The sequence below is a fragment of the Helianthus annuus genome, chromosome 16 (assembly GCF_002127325.2).
Source record: "Helianthus annuus cultivar XRQ/B chromosome 16, HanXRQr2.0-SUNRISE, whole genome shotgun sequence".
NCBI classification, from domain to species: Eukaryota; Viridiplantae; Streptophyta; class Magnoliopsida; order Asterales; family Asteraceae; genus Helianthus; species Helianthus annuus.
In genome coordinates, this window is record NC_035448.2 from 150,186,815 (window position 1) to 150,208,523 (window position 21,709).

Genomic DNA, 21,709 nt, shown 5'->3' on the forward strand with positions numbered 1-21,709 from the left:
TGAACCAGAAAATTGTGATCAAAACTGAATACGAAATTGGGTTTTTGGGGTGTAACTGCCCAATGGCAGTTAACTCTATTTTTAGGACAAAAACTGCCATTTAACTGCCATTGTTTCAAACAGCTCGACCCCAGCCAGGGGTTGCCGCTCCTTGGACCCTGCTTCCAGGGGCGCTGCCCCCGGACCCCCGCCAAGGGGGCGCTGCCCCCTTGAAACCCCCGTAGAGTACGGGCTCCGCCCGTACACTTTGAATAATAATAACTCAAACAAGCGTGCACTCCCGCACCTCCTAACTTGCTTGATGTGTATCATTATTCGCTTTGATCACCAAGTCAATCCCCCGATTACACTAAAATATCTAACATGTTATACACGTTTTGAACCAACTTTAACATACCAAGGACAAAATCAAGGGCTCAAGATGGCCCGTTGACCTCCCGGTTATCATAATTTGTCAGAATTTTATATATAAAAATAAAGTTTCTATTAACGACCCTCGGGTTATAATCAGTAAAAATTTAAAACCTTAAGATAACCCTTGACTTAGATTTTCTTCCATACTTGTTTTATCCGTTTGTAACACATTGAGAAAAATAACAATCATTATAAAAAAACCATATTAATCAGATTTCATGATTCACATGAAGCAAGTATTTTAATTGATATTTTTTCACATGTAAGTTTATATTTCAAGTAATTATAGATTACACAATGAGAGTCAAGTTATTCTACAAAGACTTCTAATTGTAAGAAGTGTAAGAAGGATTTATAGAATGACAAGTGTCCAATAAGCTAAAACTAAACCTATTACATCACCACCAAAAACCTAAACACCCACCCCACCCCACCACCACCCAAAAACCTAAACCCCACCCCCCCACCCAAAAACCTAAACCCCCCCCCACCCCCCACCCCCCCCCCCCCCCCCGCGGCAAAAAAAAAACTATACCTCACCAAAAAAAAACCTAACCCCCCCCCAACCCCCCAAAAACCTAAAAAAACTTAAACCCCCCTCCCCCCCCCCCTTCCCCACCCCCCAAAAACCTAAAAAAAAAATCTAAAAAAAACTAAACACCCACCACCACCACCACCCCTTGGCAAAAAAAAAAATTTTTTTTTTTTTTTTTTGGGTGGGTGATGGGGGGAGGGGGGGGTTTAGGTTTTTGGTGGTGGTGAATGTTTAAGGTTTTTTTTATTTTGTAGTGGGGTTTTTTTGTGTAGTGAGTTTTTTTAGGTTATTGGACACTTGTCACTCTACAAATCCTTCTTACACTTCTTACAATTAGGATCCTTTGTATTTGATCCTAATCCTACACAATGATTCTCATTTGCCACACGGACAATTATCCAAATACTTTCCTCATTTTTACATTCAAACTCAATCAAAACACCTTTTTCTTATTTTCTACTTAATATCGCATTAAAAGTTACCATTTAATCACTCTCAAATTCAGAAAAAAATTCCAAACAAAACATGATATAAAATAATCATTTATCCTTAACAAATAAAAAAAAATTCTAGATAATCCCTTTCATCCTCATATCATATCAACCAATACAATATAATCCAAAAAAAAGAAATTAACCCAACAATAATATGTGATGAATATTGGTAGACATCATTTTCCAAATCGAATTCATATCTCATTATCCTCTCCTTTTTGATGACCTAGACATTTTCCTTAAAATTCAATTCTTTATTATTATTCATTAATTAAAAAAATGACGTCATAAATAAATATATAAGATATGTAAACACGTGAAGACCAAGAGTACTGACACGTCCCCCTGTCATTACAAGCGCGTGATGCTTAATTTCCAGTTGGCATCCCAACTTTCTTTGCTGGCCGACCTTATCCCCTTTCATTTTTCTCATTATTATTTATTAATAATATATATATACATACACACACATATATAGATACATTTTATTTTAAATTAATAATAAATCACCTCTCAACAGCTTTACACACCAACACCACCTCCTTCAAGATCCATCTCAGAACAACAACAACAGGATCAATCAAATCAAACCCTAGATTTTCTTCATCTTTCATTTCTCAAATTGCTCAATCCTAACCGTCGATTACAGGTCAGTTTTCATCAATCTGTAACAAACATTCGTTAATTTTGCTGTTTGTCACGTTAATTTCATGCTCTTTATATCGCGATTTTCACTGTATATACTTCCGATTTGACCGATTTTGTTTAATTCAAGTTGTTTTTGGAGTCGAATTCATGTGGTTTTGACTAAACTTATGCTGATTTTGACTTTGTTAGGGCCGTAGTTGGTTAATTTCTTCGGATCTGTGTGTGTTTTTGGTGTGTATTTGATGTGAATTTGGTGATGATTGTGGGTATTATTGGTTGATTACAGATCATTGGTTAGTGAGGCACGGTTCGGACCAGAATTTGGATTAGAATTTGGATTAGAATTTGGGGTTTGGTGTTAAAATGATTTCGAAATCGTATGCGAACTTGTTAGATCTAGCGAATGGGAATTTTCCAGCAATGGAAGAGCCTAGAAGGAAGATGTTCTCAAGGACAATGACTGTGCCTGGAGTTTTGACAGAGCTTGATGATGATCAAGCGCGAAGCGTTAGTTCGGACGCGCCTTCGACGGTTCTGGCGGACCGGTTGATTGTTGTCGCGAATCAGTTGCCGATAAAAGCGGTACGCAGGGTGGATGACAAGACCGGAGAGGCATCGTGGAGTTTTAGTTGGGATGAGAATTCGTTGTATAAGCATATTAAGGATGGTTTACCGGAGGAAATGGAGGTTATATACGTAGGTTCGCTTCGGGCTGAGATTGACCCGAGTGAACAAGATGATGTTTCTCAGGTGTTGTTAGAGAGGTTTAAATGTGTACCGGCTTTTCTTCCTCCGTCGGTTTTGGATAAGTATTATCATGGATTCTGTAAGCAGCATTTATGGCCTTTGTTTCATTACCGGCTGCCGTTTTCCGCTAGTCTTGGCGGTCGGTTTGACCGGTCGCTATGGGAAGCCTACGTGTCGGCTAACAAGATTTTCTCACAGAAGGTGGTTGAGGTGATAAACCCTGATGACGATTACGTTTGGATTCACGATTATCATCTAATGGTGGTTCCGACGTTCTTGAGAAGACATTTTAACCGGTTGCGAATGGGGTTCTTTTTACATAGTCCGTTTCCGTCTTCGGAAATCTACCGGACTTTACCCGTTAGAGAAGAGATCTTGAAGGCACTATTAAATGTCGATCTTTTAGGGTTTCATACGTTCGACTATGCGCGTCATTTTCTTTCTTGTTGTAGTAGAATGCTCGGTTTGGAGTACCAGTCGAAACGGGGGTACATTGGGTTGGAATACTACGGTAGAACGATCGGAATCAAGATTATGCCAAGCGGGATCCACGTGGGTCAAATGGAATCTGTTTTAAAGCAATCAGATAAACAATCTCGTGTTCATGAGCTCGAACAAGAATTCCAAGGGAAAACGGTGCTACTCGGTGTTGATGATTTGGATACATTTAAAGGTGTAAATCTCAAGGTTTTAGCAATGGAACACCTGCTTAAATCGCATCGCGGTTGGATCGGACGTGCGGTTTTAGTCCAAATCTTGAATCCCGCACGCGGGAAAGGTCGGGACGTGGAGGAGATCGAGGAGGAGATCAGAACAAGCGTATTACGAATTAATCAAGAATTGGGAAATCCGAACTACACGCCTATAGTTCTTATCGATAGACCGCTTACGTTAGCCGAGAAGGCTGCATACTACACCATTTCCGAAGCTGCTATCGTTACAGCCGTAAGAGACGGTATGAATTTAACTCCGTACGAATACGTTGTATGCAGACAAGGTATTTCCGGGTCCGATTCATCAAACTCACCTCAAAAAAGCATGTTAGTGGTCTCCGAATTCGTGGGTTGTTCACCGTCTTTAAGCGGTGCAATACGGGTCAACCCATGGAACGTGGAGTCAACAGCCGAAGCCATGTACGAAGCCATATCCTTTTCAGATTTCGAAAAACAAATGCGTCATGAAAAGCATTATAAATACGTCAGCACGCATGACGTCGGTTACTGGTCACGTAGCTTTTTTCAAGATTTGGAACGGACTTGCGTTGACCATTTTAGAAGACGTTGTTGGGGCATCGGATTAGGCTTCGGGTTCCGAGTCGTAGCGCTTGACCCGATGTTCAGAAAGTTGAACACGGATGCGATTATGAATGCTTATGTTCGTGCTAAAAACCGAGCCATCTTGTTGGACTATGATGGGACCATCATGCCCCAATCATCGATCAACAAACGTCCGAGTCAAGAGGTTATTTCGATTATTAATCAATTATGTAACGATCCGAAGAATACGGTGTTTGTGGTAAGTGGACGCGGTAAAGAAGATCTCGCCAAATGGTTTTCGCCTTGTGAGAAACTCGGCATTGCGGCGGAACATGGTTACTTTATGAGGTATGATTTTACTTTTTGGCCTTTTTGCATAAAATAGCCATTTTTGGCAAAAAAATCATATTTTTCTTGGTAAAAATAGCAACAATCTTCTTTTTTTTGTGAAAATGGAAAAAATCTTTTAGTTTTTTTTTCTACATAAAAATAGCAACAAAACTTTTTTATTCCTTATGTAAAAATAGCTAACATTTACCTGATTACCTGTTTAGCAGGCCATTTTTTGTTTACAGAAAAAGACAAAACCGACCTGTTTAGCTGAAAATTTGCAATTTTTACAAAATGATTGATAATTTGTTTCTCTTATTACTAAAAGATAGATTAATAATTTACTATTTGCACAAAAAGATTGATAAATTGTTTTTTTTTTACAAAAAAATAGTTGATAATTTGTTGCTTTTTTACAAAAAAGAAGCTGATAAATTGTTGCTATATTCACAAATTAAGGATTAACAATTTGGTTACTTTAGAGAATTTGTGGGTGGTTATATAGAATTAGAAATGGGTGCATATTATCTTTGCTACTTTATGCAAAAAAAATAAAAAAAAAATCCCGATTTCTATATGAACTCATGTGAACTCACAAATACTAAAAGGTAACTTATGTGATACTAGGTGGCAGGCTGATAAAGAATGGGAAACACACGCCCAAAACGCAAGTTTTGGATGGATGCAAATGGCCGAGCCTGTAATGAAACTATACACTGAAGCAACCGACGGTTCATCCATCGAACGTAAAGAAAGCGCACTCGTTTGGCACTTTCAAGACGCCGATCAAAGCTTCGGTTCCGCTCAGGCTAAGGAAATGTTAGACCATCTAGAAAGCGTGCTTGCAAACGAACCAGTCGTAGTCAAAAGCGGTCAACACATCGTCGAAGTCAAACCACAGGTATCATTGTATATTGTTCATTGATTTTAACAAGTACGATTTTACTGAACGAGTGGTGGAAATTGTAGGGCGTGACGAAAGGTTCAGTCGCGGAGAAGATATTCGCGTCGATGTTCCAAAACGAAAGACGGGCCGACTTTGTACTATGTGTTGGAGACGATAGAAGTGACGAAGATATGTTTGTGATGATCGGGGACTCAATAAAGGCGGGTGTAATCTTGAATAAGAATAATAGCTCGGTTTTCGCGTGTACGGTTGGGCAGAAACCGAGCAGAGCAGAGTATTATTTGGATGATACGGTAGAAGTTATAAACATGCTTGAAAATCTTGGAGAAATATCAGAAGATTCAGCAAATTCAGATTCTGGGAGCTCTTCTTGAGCTTATTGGTGGTTATTTGTCTGCTTTGTTTGACTTTTGTTGTGGTCAAACTTGACGGCAGAGTTTGTACATTCTGATCCAGAAAGCAAGGGTAAAGAAGGTTTTTTTTTTCTTTTTTTTTTTTAACTTTTTGAAAATAGGTTTACTACATGGGAGTTTGTTTTGTTATTTGTTTATTGGAAGATTGGAAAATGGGTTAATTGTTGGTAGGTACATTGTGGATGATGATGATGATGATGATGATGAACTCTTGTTACCTTGATGTAAATCTTGATAGAGTTTACCGATCTTCCCTTCATTTTTTCGCTTTCGTTATCTAGAACTAGCAATCCATTCTTTTATGATTCTTGGTGTTGCAGATGCTCTGGTTTTGATATATTGTACGAATAAGTAGTCAAAGGCTATAAAAGTCTGATCCTCAATAAAGCAAACTTCATCAATTGATCTAGAAATCGAGTTCGTATTTGGTTTTTCCAACTCGAGCCAACTCCTGGCTCGAGGAGTCAGTTCTTTGAGTTGATTTATACATTCGGGCCAAGGAGTGTTACTCAAGCAAATTTGTTAACTGAGTTGATTTATGCAGGCTAACAAGTGTCTTACTTGAGCAAAATCGTCAAGCAAGTTCTTAGAGTTGATTTATACGGGCCAATGATTATGTTACTCGAGCAAAATTGTCAAGCCACTTCTTTGTGTTGATTTGTAAAGGCCAAATGGGTGTTACTCGAGCAAAATTGCCAAGCCAGTTCTTTGCGTTGATTTATACGGGCCAATGAGTGTTTTACTCGCAAAATTCCCAAGCAAGTTCTTTGAGTTGATTTATACGGGACAATGGGTGTTACTCGAGCAAAATTGTCAAACCAGTTCTTTGAGTTGATTTATATGGGCTAACGAGTGTGTTACTCTAGCAAAATTGTCAAGCCAGTTCTTTGAGTTGATTTATACAGGCCAACGAGCGTGTTACTTGAGCAAAATTATCAGGCCGGTTCTTTGAGTTGATTTATATGGGCCAACTAGTGAGTTACGCTCGCATTTTTAACGAGCTAATATATACGTATGTGGGCTATTTGGGTGAAGGGCAAAGAAGTAATTGTGTTTAAGAATTATAAAAAAATATTTAAAAAAACATTAAAATCTTGATGCTTTTATCTTCCACCACCTGTAGTGCCAATGCCATCACCATTGCACCTTCAAAAAGACACTTTGGCATTGTCAGGCCAACTGGGCCCAACCACAAAAGATTAAACATTTCAACTCAGGTTTTTCCTCTAACCGTTACTATCATTAGACCGTTAGGCCTAAAAGCATTCCTTACACCAAATATTGGTGAATTCGTGATACCTCACCAATGCTCTACTAACCAAGGAGGCCCGTCCCCACGTTAGTGCCTAAGTGATAAGGAGGTGGGATCTATTGCGGAGGTTTGAGGGTCAACCCCCGGCACCACCAGATTTTCTTTAGGACATGTGATTTACCTCCCTCTTGTTGGCCATAGGACTGGTCGGTATGGGACTCCCAATGATGGCGTACGCCATAACAAAGGAGATCAAGTAAAACGCAGTTTCCGCTAGCCACGTGGTCTTTAAAAGGGTTCAAGGTAGATGACCAGACCAATGAAAGCTGGACTCAAACTTGAGACTTCCCTTAGAGGTACGCAGGCGTTTTATATTGCTTAAATGACTTTTTTTAGTATAACATATGCCGAGTCGGACAATAGTAATAGTGTGACTTTCAAATTTATATAAAATTCATCATAATTTATATACAAAAATAAAAAAAAATCAAACTCGTGTTACTTTCAAAAAGTAATATGAATGTGTTCTTGCTTCTTGATAATATCCATCATCACCAACATTATCACCCTAGAAAAATCAGTGTAAAACAAAAAACTTTTGTGCAGCTTTCAGGGTCCAAAAGATGCAGAAAAAGTCGAAACATTGCACTTTAAAACTTCTAATCAACAGTCAACTTTGGCCCACACACATAATAATTTTATAGCCCATTTACAGTGCTAGCAGACCCAAAAGTCTAAAGTCATTAGACACAAGACAATAGTCATCCAAGCCCGGCCCACTTCATTTCTCATGTTTTTGAAGTTCTTGGTTTGTGGTTTTCAATTGGATGTGTACATGGTTGTTTGAATAGTATGTAGCTTTCGGCTTGCTTGTTGACTAATATCAATTAGCTTATCAAAAACTCAAGTTGGATTGCCTTGAGCTCGCTTGCTGGTTTAATATTCGAGTCAAGTTCGAGCTGAAGGTAACTCGCTTGCATAAACAAAATTCAAGTTGATTTGTCTCAAGTAATTCAAGTTGGTTTAACTTGAGCTCGTTGGCTTGATTAAATGTTTAAGTCGAAGGTAACTTGCTTGCATAAATATTCAAGTTGATTTGTCTCGAGTAACTCGCTTATTAGCTTGTATAATTAGCTAGCTACCTATATTATATACAAATTGTTTAAATCCCAAGATTATTGTTAACTTTATTAATTAAGACTTCTATAGAAATATACAAAATCATGAAAAGCGAAAAAAGGAGCCACGAGCTGGCTCGTGTAGAAATACGAGCTCAGTTTCTGGCCCGGTTGATAGCTAGCCTCGTATTACTACTTGCTCAAGCCCGAGTTAATACTGTTGCAACTTGAAATCACCCGTTAACAACCCAATACTTAAGATATAAATCTTATTTGATAGATAGGTTGCCTATTGAAGAGGTGGGGTCTAAAACGCGACCCAAGAATCAATAAACATATCAAAAAAGCCCAACACAAAATCAGAAAAAGGGCCACATGGGATAATGACACCTAAAGAATATGGGGGTATGGGCCTTGGATCGCTTGGGACGCAAATGCGGCGATGTTGGCGAAGTGGTGGTGGCGATTCAAAGTTGATAGGGATAACTTCTGGCGAAAGGTTATATGGGGTCCTCATAACAATTCAAGAGCTTGGAACTTTATTCCGGTAAAATTATCTAGGAACGACCAAGCAAGTTGTGAGGATATCTAATGATCAAAAGGTGATGGGCATCAACTTGCCAAATTTGTTTTGTGGCATACCGGGATCTAATTGTTAGATTGTTTTCTAGAAGGAGGCCTGGTTGTATAAAGAGTCTCTTTGTGAAAAATTCCCGAATTTGTTTTCCATTCAGCGGAACAAGAATGTTGTGGTTGTAGAAAGGGTAAAAGTGTCCAACGAAGGTGTTAATATGGAATTTAACTAGCCAAGGCAGCCGAGATTTCATACTGAAGTGGCAGAATTAAATGATCTTATGGCGGCAATAAGCTTTGTTAATTTCGGCTCAGGTGGGGATACATGGCGCTGGAAACAGGACTTGACATGTCAGTTTTCAGTTCGAAGTTTTCGGAAGCAGATGGAACAAACATCCTTCTCTGATTTGGGACTGGGTTTAGCTAGGGGTGTTCAAAACTATCCGTATCCGAAAATCCAATCCAAAATATCCAATATCCGAAAATTTTGATATCCGAAATTTCGTATATCCGAAATTCGGATATCCGAATTTTCGAATTCGGATTCAGATAGTGATTTTAAAAATTTTCGAATATTTCTGATATCCGAAATATCCGAAAATTTAATTTTTAATTTTTTTGGATATCCGATAATATCCGAAAAATGATACTCGGATATCCGAAACCATCCGAAATATCCGGTTCCGAATATCAAAAATTAATAAAAATTGGATATTCGAATATTTGAAATTTCGGATATCTGGTTTTGAACACCCATAGGTTTTACATGGAATGTCTGGGTTCCCTTGAAAGTTAATTTCGTGGTGTGGCGGATTGTTCAAAACAAGCTTCCAACGACTAGAGAACTAATTCGTTGGAATGTTTATTTACCAGATTCGCAATGTAAGATGTGCCTAGAAGATCCATAAATGGTTGCCCATTTATTTGTAGAGTGTAACATGGCTCAATATGTGTGGGAGTACGTGGTTAGATGGTGCAAGATCAAGTCTTTTTTCATCTTGGAACTCAAAGATTTAGTGCAGGTACAACACTTGAACCAAGGGTCGGCGAAAGATGACTATGTCGATTATTCAGGTTACAATTTGGGTCATGTGGAAATCTCGAAATGAGGCAACCTTCGATCCCAAGCAGCTGAATATTGGTAAAATAAACGAGGAGATTAAGGCGCATAGCTATGGGTAATTCTAAGATATGAGCTATAGGCGTCTAGTTATTGGTTTTGTTATTCATTTTTTTGTGGATGTAACAATGCCCGGTTAACAGTTTGGTTGGCCGGTTTATGTAACGTTTCGTATTTTCGTACTTTCTATTTATAATAAACTTGTTTTCGTACTTCATTTCAATACTTGTAATCCGAGAAACTTGATCATAACATAAAAAATCATATTTTATATCAATCATGTTAAACTTATACTTGTACATTATGCAATCAATCACCAAATACGCGTTTTTAGGCAAAACCGAACCATACTTTAAGTTTATATTCGCTTCGGAGTGTGATCATACGTGTTTTATACTTACATACACCTTAAAGATCCCAAAACATGCTTAATTTTATCACAAAATGATGGAATTATTAAACTCTATGGGTTAAACTACAAATTCAAGAAAGTTCCCTGAAATTCTGCACATTCGCATGACCATGCACTTGACATTGCATGACCATGCAAGCTGTGACCCGCATGACCATGCAAGTTGTGATACGCATGACCATGCAGGTCTGTTACCCAGCTACGGGTTTTAATGTTTTCACCCACTTTTTTCAACCCCCAACCACCTTAAACATTTAATTTAACCTAACCCACTTCTCCCACTTATAAATAAGCCTCCTCATCACTCTCCTAAGCCTTTACAAACTCTCAAATCTTCCTCAAACACTCAAATTCTCTCAAGAAAATTATGTTTTGGGCAGAATACTCTCTAGTGTTCAAAGTGAGTTCTAACTCACTTATTCTACTTTTTCTTATGTTTTATTGCTTCAAAAACCCTTGGACAACATCAAAGGTTGTTACCAATGTTCACCAAGGTGTAACAAGGTAGTACAACTCCCATATATGAAGTCCAAAGTGGGTTATAAATTCTTCTTTCATAAGACTTTTACAGACTTACATTTTTTATTGTTCATCTTATGGAATCTTGCACCAAACCTTGTTCCCAACTAAACTAATGTTGATGGACTTGTGTTATGGTAAATTTCCATAAGGTTAGAAGTTCAAAAATCTCAAAACTTTTGGCCCTAAAGGTTCCTAAGTGACTACAAGTGTCGAAACCATCCAAGCCCCACAACTTTCAATGCTGTGAAGCTTGTGTTTTGGTAAAGTGTGAACAATGGAGCCTTGGCTTTTCAACTATGATTCCACTTCTTCACTTAGTTAGTTAATCCATTTTATTTAACCTAAGTCATCAAGTAAACTTTCTAGTAACAAAGTGTCCAAACTACACCAAGTCTCCAAACATTTGCCATAATTAGAATGCACTCGTCTAGTTTGAGCACACTTGGTTACTTGGTAATTTAGATGATGCACATTCTAAGTAGCTTCCAAGAAATCAAAGTAAGCCAACTCCACCTCGTATCCAACATTTGCCATGTTGGGTATGTACACGTCTAGGCTGTCCTTATTTGGCTACTTAGCAAATTAGTTATTTGTACATTTTTTTAATCTTATTCATGACCAACCAAAATCGTCAACTAAGTTGATGATTTTGTAGTTTGGTGAATCCATATGATGAGGTTAAATGGATGGAATTCATCCTACCTCATTGCATAAGCAATTCATGGTACCTTATAACACATAGGACTATAATATATATATATACATATACATATATATATATTCCCGTCATTTTAATTCCGAACCCAATCCATCAATCGAATCCATAAACTCATACACCTTCCTTTCGCTATCGTAGGGTAACTTCGATGTTCCAATCTCAAGACTCAACAACTCACGACTTCTTTGGAAGCTTTGCAAACCGTAAGTTTACATGATCCCATTTTACCGTGTTGACACTTTTGGGTGCAATATATATACATTATTATCAAAATCACAAACAAGATATCAATTACAATAATCACATTAATCAATCCGTTTATACATGCTTAAATGATATGCTTAGGATACATGCATGCTAGAAGCCTTTCTTGCATAAATACTTGTCATTAACGTCATGAGCCAACCTTAACATGTATAGCGCTATAGGAGTAGCACACCACCCTTAGGAAGGGTTTATGTTAAGTCATTCAATCATGGTTTTGTTTGTCGCGGTGACAAGATACCCAACTTATGGAAGCAATTGGTTTGACCTTTATTGGATGCATGCTAGTATTGCTATGTTTTCATGTGTTAGTATATTGTTATGCCATGTAGGATTGATAACAACTTTTCTATCTATGCTATGCTCACTAATGCTTTATGTGTTGACATTTATTTTAATATATATTGCAGGAAATTGATGATGTGACGTTCAAGAATCTAGTAGGATGGATTTTAGAAATGCATTTAAATTTATGTACTTTAAATTTGTCGTATTTGAACTTTCATTGTTGCATTTCTATTTCAAGACAATGTATTATTTAGTTATTAATAAAATCAAGTTTAATTAAATATTGCCACATTTAGTAAGTTGTGATGTCTCGAGCAATTTATTTCGTCCTGCCCTGTTGTTTCTGCCATCGGTTGGGGTGTGATGTTTATGTTTTCTATTAATAAATTTTCATTGGCTGTTAAAAAAAATGGCCACACATAATCACTGAGCAATGATGACCCATCAAAAAAGGTACAATCATGACAAAAAGGAATGTTCTGTCCTCGTCAATAGGAGATGAGATGTCCCTATCAGACGGTTAGAGAGGGACCACCTTACATAACCAAGATGCCAGCCCTAAAAACTCTCCTATAAATAGTAAGGAAGAAGTAAATGGTCAAGTATGCACTCACTCTCATTGTACTCTTACTCCATACTCTTCTTTCAAAGAAACTAGTACTTATTCTCTGTGACAACCGTCACTTTTCCGTACATTCTGTACACTAAATGAACAGTGATCTGTGCTTTAATGAACGTACATGATCTAGTTTACAAGACAAATAAGTTTCTGAATTCCATGCAAGTGAATTCATGCACGTTTTATACTACCAAATATTGCTTTAATGCATTAACGAGAGCGTTGCGTCAAAAATACTAGTAAACTCACCGGTAAAACACATTGTGTCAACAGAACTGCAGAAAGCAGTCAAACATTAAAATTAGGGCCTAGGTGTAGGTCCAATGACAAGAACACATTAAAACCCAAGAATACATACAAGGGTTTAGATATATATACCTTACGGAAGCTAAAATACGCACTAAAAAGCACCCGAAACGCACTTTAAGTACAAAATTTTAATAAATTCAGCTCTAATAAGCTTTTAGATATATAAATATCATGCAGAAATGCCGTGTTACCATCCAGAATACTTCCCTAAGTGTCGGGAATCGAAAGTGTTACAAAATGGTACTTAAAAGACACTAAACAGGTGCAATTTAGCACTTTAACGAACCGGTATATAACCGAACAACCGGATAATGCCCGGAACACCAAAATAATGCTAGAAGCATTATTTCTATTTTTTCTGAGCTAGTTAGGGTCCCCGAACACCATAACACACTAGATATTTAATAACACACTTAACACTAGATTTAACACTTGAAATAAAACTAGAACTTGTAACTTCCCATTGAAACTCAACCAAACCAACCCCCCCCCCCCCCCTGACCGGTTCTAGACAAGGGGTACACACCCCATGATTTCTTTTCATATTTTATTGGATTTGTTACTTAGATATTAGACATAGTACCCATTGTGTAAACACTTGTTGGAGGATAAAAGGACATGTGAACCATGAGACTAATCACTTTCATCTTCAACACTTAATCAACAAACTCCTTCTTCCCTTCATCCATGGCTACGGCCCAAACACCCCTCTTTCACCCTTCACTTTTCAACTCCCTTCCATGCAATCTATGGTGATTCTAAGGTGTCTCGGGCCTAATTAGGAAGGTTGCAAGCAACGGATCTTGAAGGACCTCTCCCGTCTTCTTTTAACCACCACTTTTCTACACTTGAACTCCCCTAACCTTGAGCTAGTGGTAAGTCTCTTAGATCCACTCATTTTATATCTTATAAAGGTGGTTAATAGTTGTTTGATGATGAAAATCCATGAACACTAAAGAACCATGAACAAAGTCTTGCATATAAACTAACTTGTAATGAAATATTGATGAAACATAATGAAGTGATGATAAACTGAAGTTGTCTTGATTATGTTACTGATTACTTGCTGATCTACTTGTAATATTGATGTTTGATGTTGTTGTGATCATTAAACATGTTAACGGAATCAATCGAACACAAGTTAGAAAGTTAAAAGCTGAAAACAATAGGTTGTTTGGTTTTTACAGCCAACTTCAGTTGGCTGTAACAGGACCATAACTCAACGAAAAATGTATTTTCTGAAGCCTAGATTTATGTATTATGAAATACGGTTCTAATGGCACTGGAATCATAATTTTTGGACTTCGTTTATTATTTTTAAAGTGTCATTCTGTAACAGCAGCTAGAGCTGCATTTTTCTGCTGAAAATATACGTTGTGTTTTCTGTCATAACTTGAGTTCTGTGTAGAGTTAGATCATGAAACTGGTACTGTAGATGGATACTGATTTCGTAGTAATTGTCCCACTGGAATTTCGTCAATCCGACTTACAATGAATTTTTAGTGAATTATTCCGTGGGCTGCAGTCAGAAAATAATGAATCTGATTGCAGTCCAGAAAATGATTTTTAATAAAATATTGGTAATGAATCAGATCCCGATATGTTTACAAAATAATATTTGGATCGTTTAGCACCTTCTGTAAAAAGTTGGGAATTTTTGAAATAAGATAACTATTTTATGAAAATGCTCGAAAACAGCCCAGTTTTGGATATTTAAGCTGAAATGACATAAGTTGTAATTTGCGTGTCTAAATGTCGAGTATGTTATCTGAGGAAAAGTATATATATTTGTTGATTACTAAACTTTGTGCTAGACGTATGTGGTATGTATAATGCGTGTTAGTATATTAGGACTTGCAAATACACATACAACATATTCAGACAAGATACATAATTCGGGTGCAAAGTGCAAAATACAAAATACTTATATTTATTTTTGAGGAAATAATATAAGTAAGGAACTTAGTTAAAAATATAACTTATTTTTAACACAAGAATATGTATACAAAAGATAGTGACTTGTACTTGTGCGACACAAGTCTAGTGACTAACGTTAATAAAACACATTTAGGTCACGACGCTAGCTAAGCAAATCTGGTGAAGTTTACGACGCAAGGAACGCAAAGTTGTGAGTTCATGCTCCCCCTTTTCTCTAATTGTTTTTGGTTTTATAACTCTCAGGGGTGAAATACATGTTACAAATATTATAATTTTTACAAGTGGTAAAAATACAAGAAGCACTCTTGGTGAGAATGAGTACCGAGTGCAATACGGATCGAGAATACAAAAATACGAGAAGCACACTTGGTGAGAACGAGAACCGAGTATGAGGTGCTTTAAGAAATGCCTAGAAAATACTAGATCATGTGAGCATAGACTTAATACTAAAAATGCCATAAAATCTTGGTGAAAACTAGTACCAAGCCATTAAAAACATTCAGTAATTAGGGACGAGGGTTAGATCTAACGGGTACGGCCGAACCCCACTCATGGTCAAAACTAGTACCTAGTAGTGCTTCGGAGTCCCAGTCGAGGGTAATCGACACAGTCTAGGGTAATCGACACAGTCGAGGGAAATCGACACAGTCGAGGTTAATCGACACAGTCGAGGGTAATCGACACAGTAAAGGAGCCAACACTAATGCTCCATAAGTCTTTACATGCCTTAAAGGAGCCAACACTAATGCTCCATATGTCCTCACATGCCTTAATGTCCTTGTACAAACATTCAATTAGTACGTGGTGTACACAAGAAAACTTGATTTATACAAGAATACTTTATTTAAACAAGATACATACCATGTTTTCATACATGGTATGCAAAACGCATGAACTCGCTCAACTTTATGTTGATGTTTTTCCAAAATTACATGTATTTCAGGTGACAGGATGGATCTTGGGCGCAAGTGTCGTAACTAGAAGTAGACTACAAGTTTAGATGTCAACCACTTTTGTTGAATTGAAACCTAGATGAAGGTTGTGTTTTAAAACTTGAATAACAAGTGTTTGTAATACTCAAAACTATCTAAATGGATGAACATCATTTTAAATCATGTAGTTGTTTATTATGATTGAATGCAATGATAACAAGCTAGTCACACATCATACGCTTCCGCAAAAGACAGGGTGTGACAGTTTGCTATCAGAGCTTCGATTGTAGTGAACTAGGATTCCTTCTCGAGTCTAGACTACAATCACTAAAGTTCTCTCACAAAAACATTTTACAAAAATGTTTTCATTGCATTCACGAAAGCGCCAAGATCCACGAGTCAGACATTTTTCAAAGAAAAGACAAGGCAAAGACATCAGTGAGGAATACCTTTAAGATAAGGTGCCGACCAAGGCATAGTCTACACGAGTTAGACTTGCCAAAGACAAAATGACCCCCCCCCCAAAACGAGAGTTATACGTAATATAATGCATTAAATTGCTTGATTATGCTAAGTAGCATATTTGTATTTGCTATACATACATACGAATAAGTATACGGAATAAATATTGACGTGAATGCATACAAATAAGTGTACGGAATGATTATTGACGTGAATAAGATACTTTCGACTCCGAATCCTATTACTATACGTAACTCGCACGATGAAGCTACCGACCTCGCGTTCATTGCAAAGCTCATAGCTAGAGTGATTACCAGACGAGATTCTGAGCTCGCTTCCGTTGGAAATGGCTGCTCTTCTCTCTCGATCGCGAAGGTGCCTGACTACGAGAGTGACGACGAGGCAGAGGCGGCAACCTTGAACGAACTCTTAATCAACGGGACGAGATCCCTACGGCTTATGTGAAGCAAGATTGACGACATACTTGACCAAAAAAGGGAGATGAAGTATTCATCACGAAGGTGCCCCTCCAACTACTAGGAATTCTCTCTATTCCTATGCCATCTAATCATCGTGCCTATATGCGCGCAACGATAACGAATGTTAGCGCGTGGACCACCGCAATGGTCCTTTCCATGACAAAGGTATAAGGGTAGTAGTGTCCCCTCCTAGATCGATCATCTGCTTGGACGAGAGAAAATTTGGGGTAACTGTGCAAGACAATTTATTATTACGGGGGCTCACGTAATAACGACTTGTAGTGCACAGAAACCCTGGTGGACTCTGCGGGTCGAGCTAATGAAAACCACACCAAATTCAATCTATAGGTGTCCTCACCTTTATCTGGTAGAACAACACATAGATCAGTGCTTTAGCACGTTAGAAAGTAAGAAGCCTATTTCAGCCTACTTCGTGACTGACACTTCTACCTGCGTACGAGACGTTTGAGAAAACGACATTTAAGCAAGTGAAGATGAGTAACATTCAAAAGATTCAGCGACTTTACACTCTCTATCACCCCTACACGAGCAACCCCCTCTAAGGGAAAATATACGCACCAGTAAAGCTAAAGACCTAAGAGAACCAATGTAGCGGGAAATAACTAAAACTTGAATGACCAAGGCAATGTAGCCTCAAGTTCATTTTATTACAAACAATAAGCCAAGTTGGCAAGCCTATGTGAAGACTCAGTAACTGTTTCCTCGCTCATACATTGATTATATATACATGTGAAATTGGGTGATTACATGATGACTTATGGTGCTATGTACCTCATAGACAATCGGAATGTTGTCTAACCTACTTTATACCATGTTGGCAGAAGAGAATGCCGCCCAGGCGAGACCCAAACACCAGTACGCTACCATGAACAGAAGCCGAGCTGCAAGAACGCATCTCACAGGCAATTGCACGACATGAAGCCCTCCGCTCTAAGCACAGCAATGGCACTACTGGAAATAACCCTCCAACTGGCTGCACCTATAAACAATTCCTGGACTGCAAGCCACTGAATTTTGATGGCACAGGAGGTGCCGTTGCATTTGTACGTTGGACAGAAAAGACTGACTCCATTCTAAGAATGAGTAACTGTTCACCCCAACAGAGTGTTACCTATATCTCCGGGTTATTTCTAGATGGCGCACTCTCCTGGTGGAACCTTCAGGTTCAGACCCTTGGTGCAAATGCTGCTTATGCACTGAGCTGGGACGAGCTCAAAGAAATGATGGAGAAGAAATACTGTTCTAAGGCTGAAATCCAGAAGCTTGAGGTGGAGTTCTGGAATTTGAAAATGGACGGACCGAAGATTCCTGAATACGTCCAGCGATTTCACGACTTGTCTAGGGTCGTCCCCTACCTAGTCAAACCGGAATTCAAAGGATAGAACGATTCATTTGGGGACTTGCACCCCAGATCAGGGGCATGGTTACTACCTCAAAACCCTCAACTATCGTAGAGGCTATCGATTTGAGTGTCACTCTTACTGAAGAAGCTCTACGCATGGGGAAATTTTCGGAATCTGAGGATAACAAGAAAGAGACTCATGTGGAGTCATCAGGCAACAAGAAAAGGAAGTCTTCAAACCTAAAGATAGGCACCCAAGTCGGCTATGGAAGCTCTAAAGCTAACAAAAGAAAGGAAGTGAACCCGCCTCGTGGCAGGAAGGCTGATGGAGCCACTAATAAGGCTAGTGGTAAAGTTTACTTGGGGACTAAGCCGAGGTGTGAGGAATGCAATTTTTACCATGAAGGTCGATGTCTGAGACCTAAGTGTGGAAAGTGTAGAAAGGAAGGGCACAGCAAAGATGCCTGTTGGGCAAAGGATCCAGACGGAAAAGATAAAGGTAGAGTACCAGGTTGCTACAGATGTGGTGAAGCAGGGCACTTTAGGAAAGATTGCCCTAGGAAGAAACAAGCAAGGAAGGGTTTTCATGATCGAAGCTCGTGAAGCACGCCAGGATCCAGATGCGGTTACAGGTACGTTCCCTATTAACCAACCTTATGCATCTATTTTTTATTTATACTGGCACCAACCTTAACCTTGCATGCTTAGAACTTAAGAAACTTCTTGGCCTAGTTTCGAGTAGAATAGACGTCCCGTATTCTTTAGAAATGGGCATATAGAAGGCTAGCAGACGAAGCAATTAAGGATTATATTTTGGGACTCAGAAGGCCGGAACTTTCTGTTACCATTGCCTTGGAAAGTCATGATATGATAGTCAGCATGGATTGGAAATCTAAGTATAGAGCTGAAGTCATTCGATATAAGGAAAATCAGTCGCATCCCTCTTGCGAATGGTGAAACATTTATAGTACACAACCTTCTTGCAATAGGTGCAAGGGTGCTAGACCCCACAAGGCAGCGGATCTGCGACATTTCCCATTGGTCAAAGAGGCATAGAAATGCCTCCGAGTAGACTGCAGAGCCTGAGAACATCCCCGTGATGGAAGAATTTCCAGAAGCCTTTCCTGAAGACTTATCGGGAATACCTCCACAACAACCAGAGGAGTTTAGGATAAACCTCGTGCCAAGAGTAGCACCAGTGCCGAATGACACCTTACCGACTAGCTTCGTCCGCAAAGCATGAGCTTCCGGTATAACTGCAAGAGCTGCTAGACAGAAGGAATTAAGGATATGACGCCCTTAGTTAAGGGCATAAGGAGAAAGTTGATAGACTCCACTTTGCATAAATTCCAGAGAATTGAGAATCAGAATCCTTTGCCAAGGGCTGATGACATGAAACAGACAAAATCGTAAGGTCCTAGTTGCCACTCAAGGATCAACCTGAGGACAGGATGTCCTCAACTGCGAATACCAGAAGGAAATATCCCTGAAACGACCCTCAGAACTCGCTTCGAGCATTACGAGTTCCTTGTCGTACCATTTGGCTTAACACATGCATCAACAATATTCATGGACCTCATGAATCGAACGTGTAAGCCATACATGGATAAATCATGATTATACTTATTGACTATATTCTTATATGGCCAACGACCAAGGGAGGTCGTAAGCAACAGCTGCAATTTACCTTGCAACTCTTAGAGAAAGAACAGTTAAGCGCTATGATGACGAAAAGCGGATTTCGAGTTCGCGAAGTGAGAACTTTAAGATACATGGTGGATGAGAACGAAATTCATGCCACCCCTGCAACCAAGAGCTAAGGAGCTAGAGTTGCAATTATGTGACGCCTCTCGATAAAGTCTCGATTGTACGCCGATGCAACGAGACCACAACATTGCATACGCAGCACATTGATTAAGGGATCATGAGAAGAGACCTTAAGATAGATACAGTAATTGCGCGCCGCAAACTGGACGTTATTACCTGAAAGAAAACGCTGCACAATCTCTACTGATCACAAGGAATGCAGCACACCGATGATCGTAAGAACTCAAATATGAACTGAGCTGTTGAACGATGCAGACTGTATGAACACGATACGTGCTTGTGTGATAAACTTCAATAAAAAGTTGGAACACTCACTTACCCTTAGTAGAGTCTTCCTACAACAGTATTTATCACATCGCCGTCTAAACCGCTTCATGAGAAGCTTTAGATAGGATGTAATAAGTTAACCCCCGTCATGTTAGACGGAGACCGGAGATAAACAATCTACTGACCCGCGTTAGTTCGGGAAAATCTAGAGGCAAGGTCATTCAGATATGTGATCATATCGAGACAGTTCGCAAGATACAGAAAAATTACGCCGATGAGCGGCGGAAATCGTAAGATTTTGAGACAAGAAGTGTGGCTAAAACGAGAGCCTCGCCTAGAGAAGGCGTAGTGTGATTTGGAAAACGAAAAGGTTGAATCCCCGGTGTAGGGATCAGAACCATTGTTCACCAGATGAAGCTCCCAGAATGAGATCAATAGTGATCGCGGCACATTCATGTGTCTAGTCGTTAAAGGAGTATGACTCAAGGAACAGTCGTTGTTCCCACAAATAAGATTCACGTCAATGACAAACGACAGAAACCTATTGAGGTTTTGGACCAAGAGTCCACAATACTATAGAAACCTGTTGAGGTATTGGACCAAGAGTCCACAATACTATAGGAACCTGTTGAGGTTTTGGACCAAGAGTCCACAATGCTATAGAAACCTGTTAAGGTTACGGACCAAGAGTCCACAAGACATAGAAAAGACATGATCGATTTACTCGAGTATGATAGAATTCATGACATGAGAACACGAAGACGTGTTTCGAGTATAAGTGACCATATTTGTTTCACAACTCCCCTGCGACCGATGGCATCGCTTGAATTTCGGGATGAAATTCTTTTAACGGGGGGAGACTGTGACAACCGTCACTTTTCCGTACATTCCGTACACTAAATGAACAGTGATCTGTGCTTTAATGAACGTACATGATCTAGTTTACAAGACAAATAAGTTTCTGAATTCCATGCAAGTGAATTCATGCACGTTTTATACTACCAAATATTGCTTTAATGCATTAACGAGAGCGTTGCGTCAAAAATACTAGTAAACTCACCGGTAAGACACATTGTGTCAACAGAACTGTAGAAAGCAGTCAAATATTAAAATTAGGGCCTAGGTGTAGGTCCCATGACAAGAACACATTAAAACCCAAGAATACATACAAGGGTTTACATATATACACCTTACGAAAGCTAAAATACGCACTAAAAAGCACCCGAAACGCACTTTAAGTATAGAATTTTAATAAATTCAGCTCTAATCAGCTTTTAGACATATAAATATCATGCAGAAATGCCGTGTTACCATCCAGAATACTTCCCTAAGTGTTGGGAATCGAAAGTGTTACAAAATGGTACTTAAAAGACACTAAACAGGTGCAATTTAGCACTTTAACGAACCGGTATATAACCGAACAACCGGATAATGACCGGAACACCAAAATAATGCTAGAAGCATTATTTCTATTTTTTCTTAGCTAGTTAGGGTCCCCGAAC

General features: G+C 38.8%; 1 protein-coding gene and 1 long non-coding RNA gene across 3 annotated transcripts; both read left to right on the forward strand.

Annotated features, from left to right (window-relative positions):
• Positions 1 to 1,928: 1,928 nt before the first annotated feature.
• Positions 1,929 to 6,049, forward strand: LOC110915558 (probable alpha,alpha-trehalose-phosphate synthase [UDP-forming] 7). Of its 2 annotated transcripts, none has more exons than XM_022160280.2 (4): positions 1,929 to 2,092; positions 2,378 to 4,442; positions 5,052 to 5,325; positions 5,394 to 6,049. In XM_022160280.2, the coding sequence occupies exons 2-4, from the start codon at positions 2,455 to 2,457 to the stop codon at positions 5,703 to 5,705; spliced, it is 2,574 nt and encodes an 857-aa protein (XP_022015972.1). In that variant the 5' UTR covers positions 1,929 to 2,092; positions 2,378 to 2,454; the 3' UTR covers positions 5,706 to 6,049. The 2 variants fall into 2 exon arrangements, with proteins under 2 accessions (XP_022015972.1, XP_022015971.1); XM_022160279.2 differs by having other exon boundaries at positions 1,930 to 2,092; positions 2,281 to 4,442; positions 5,394 to 6,010.
• Positions 6,050 to 10,515: 4,466 nt separating this feature from the next.
• On the forward strand, positions 10,516 to 12,293 carry LOC110917302. Its single transcript, XR_002580467.2, has 3 exons — positions 10,516 to 10,619; positions 11,598 to 11,662; positions 12,134 to 12,293. It is a non-coding gene; the product is annotated as an uncharacterized LOC110917302 (long non-coding RNA).
• Positions 12,294 to 21,709: the final 9,416 nt, after the last annotated feature.

Excerpts from the sequence above, each read along its gene's own strand:
- LOC110915558 (XM_022160280.2), top strand. The coding sequence starts at position 2,455 with ATGATTTCGAAATCGTATGCGAACTTGTTAGATCTAGCGAATGGGAAT. Across the intron at positions 4,443-5,051 it reads GAACATGGTTACTTTATGAG|GTGGCAGGCTGATAAAGAAT; the intron begins GTATGATTTTAC and ends ATGTGATACTAG. Across the intron at positions 5,326-5,393 it reads TCGTCGAAGTCAAACCACAG|GGCGTGACGAAAGGTTCAGT; the intron begins GTATCATTGTAT and ends TGGAAATTGTAG.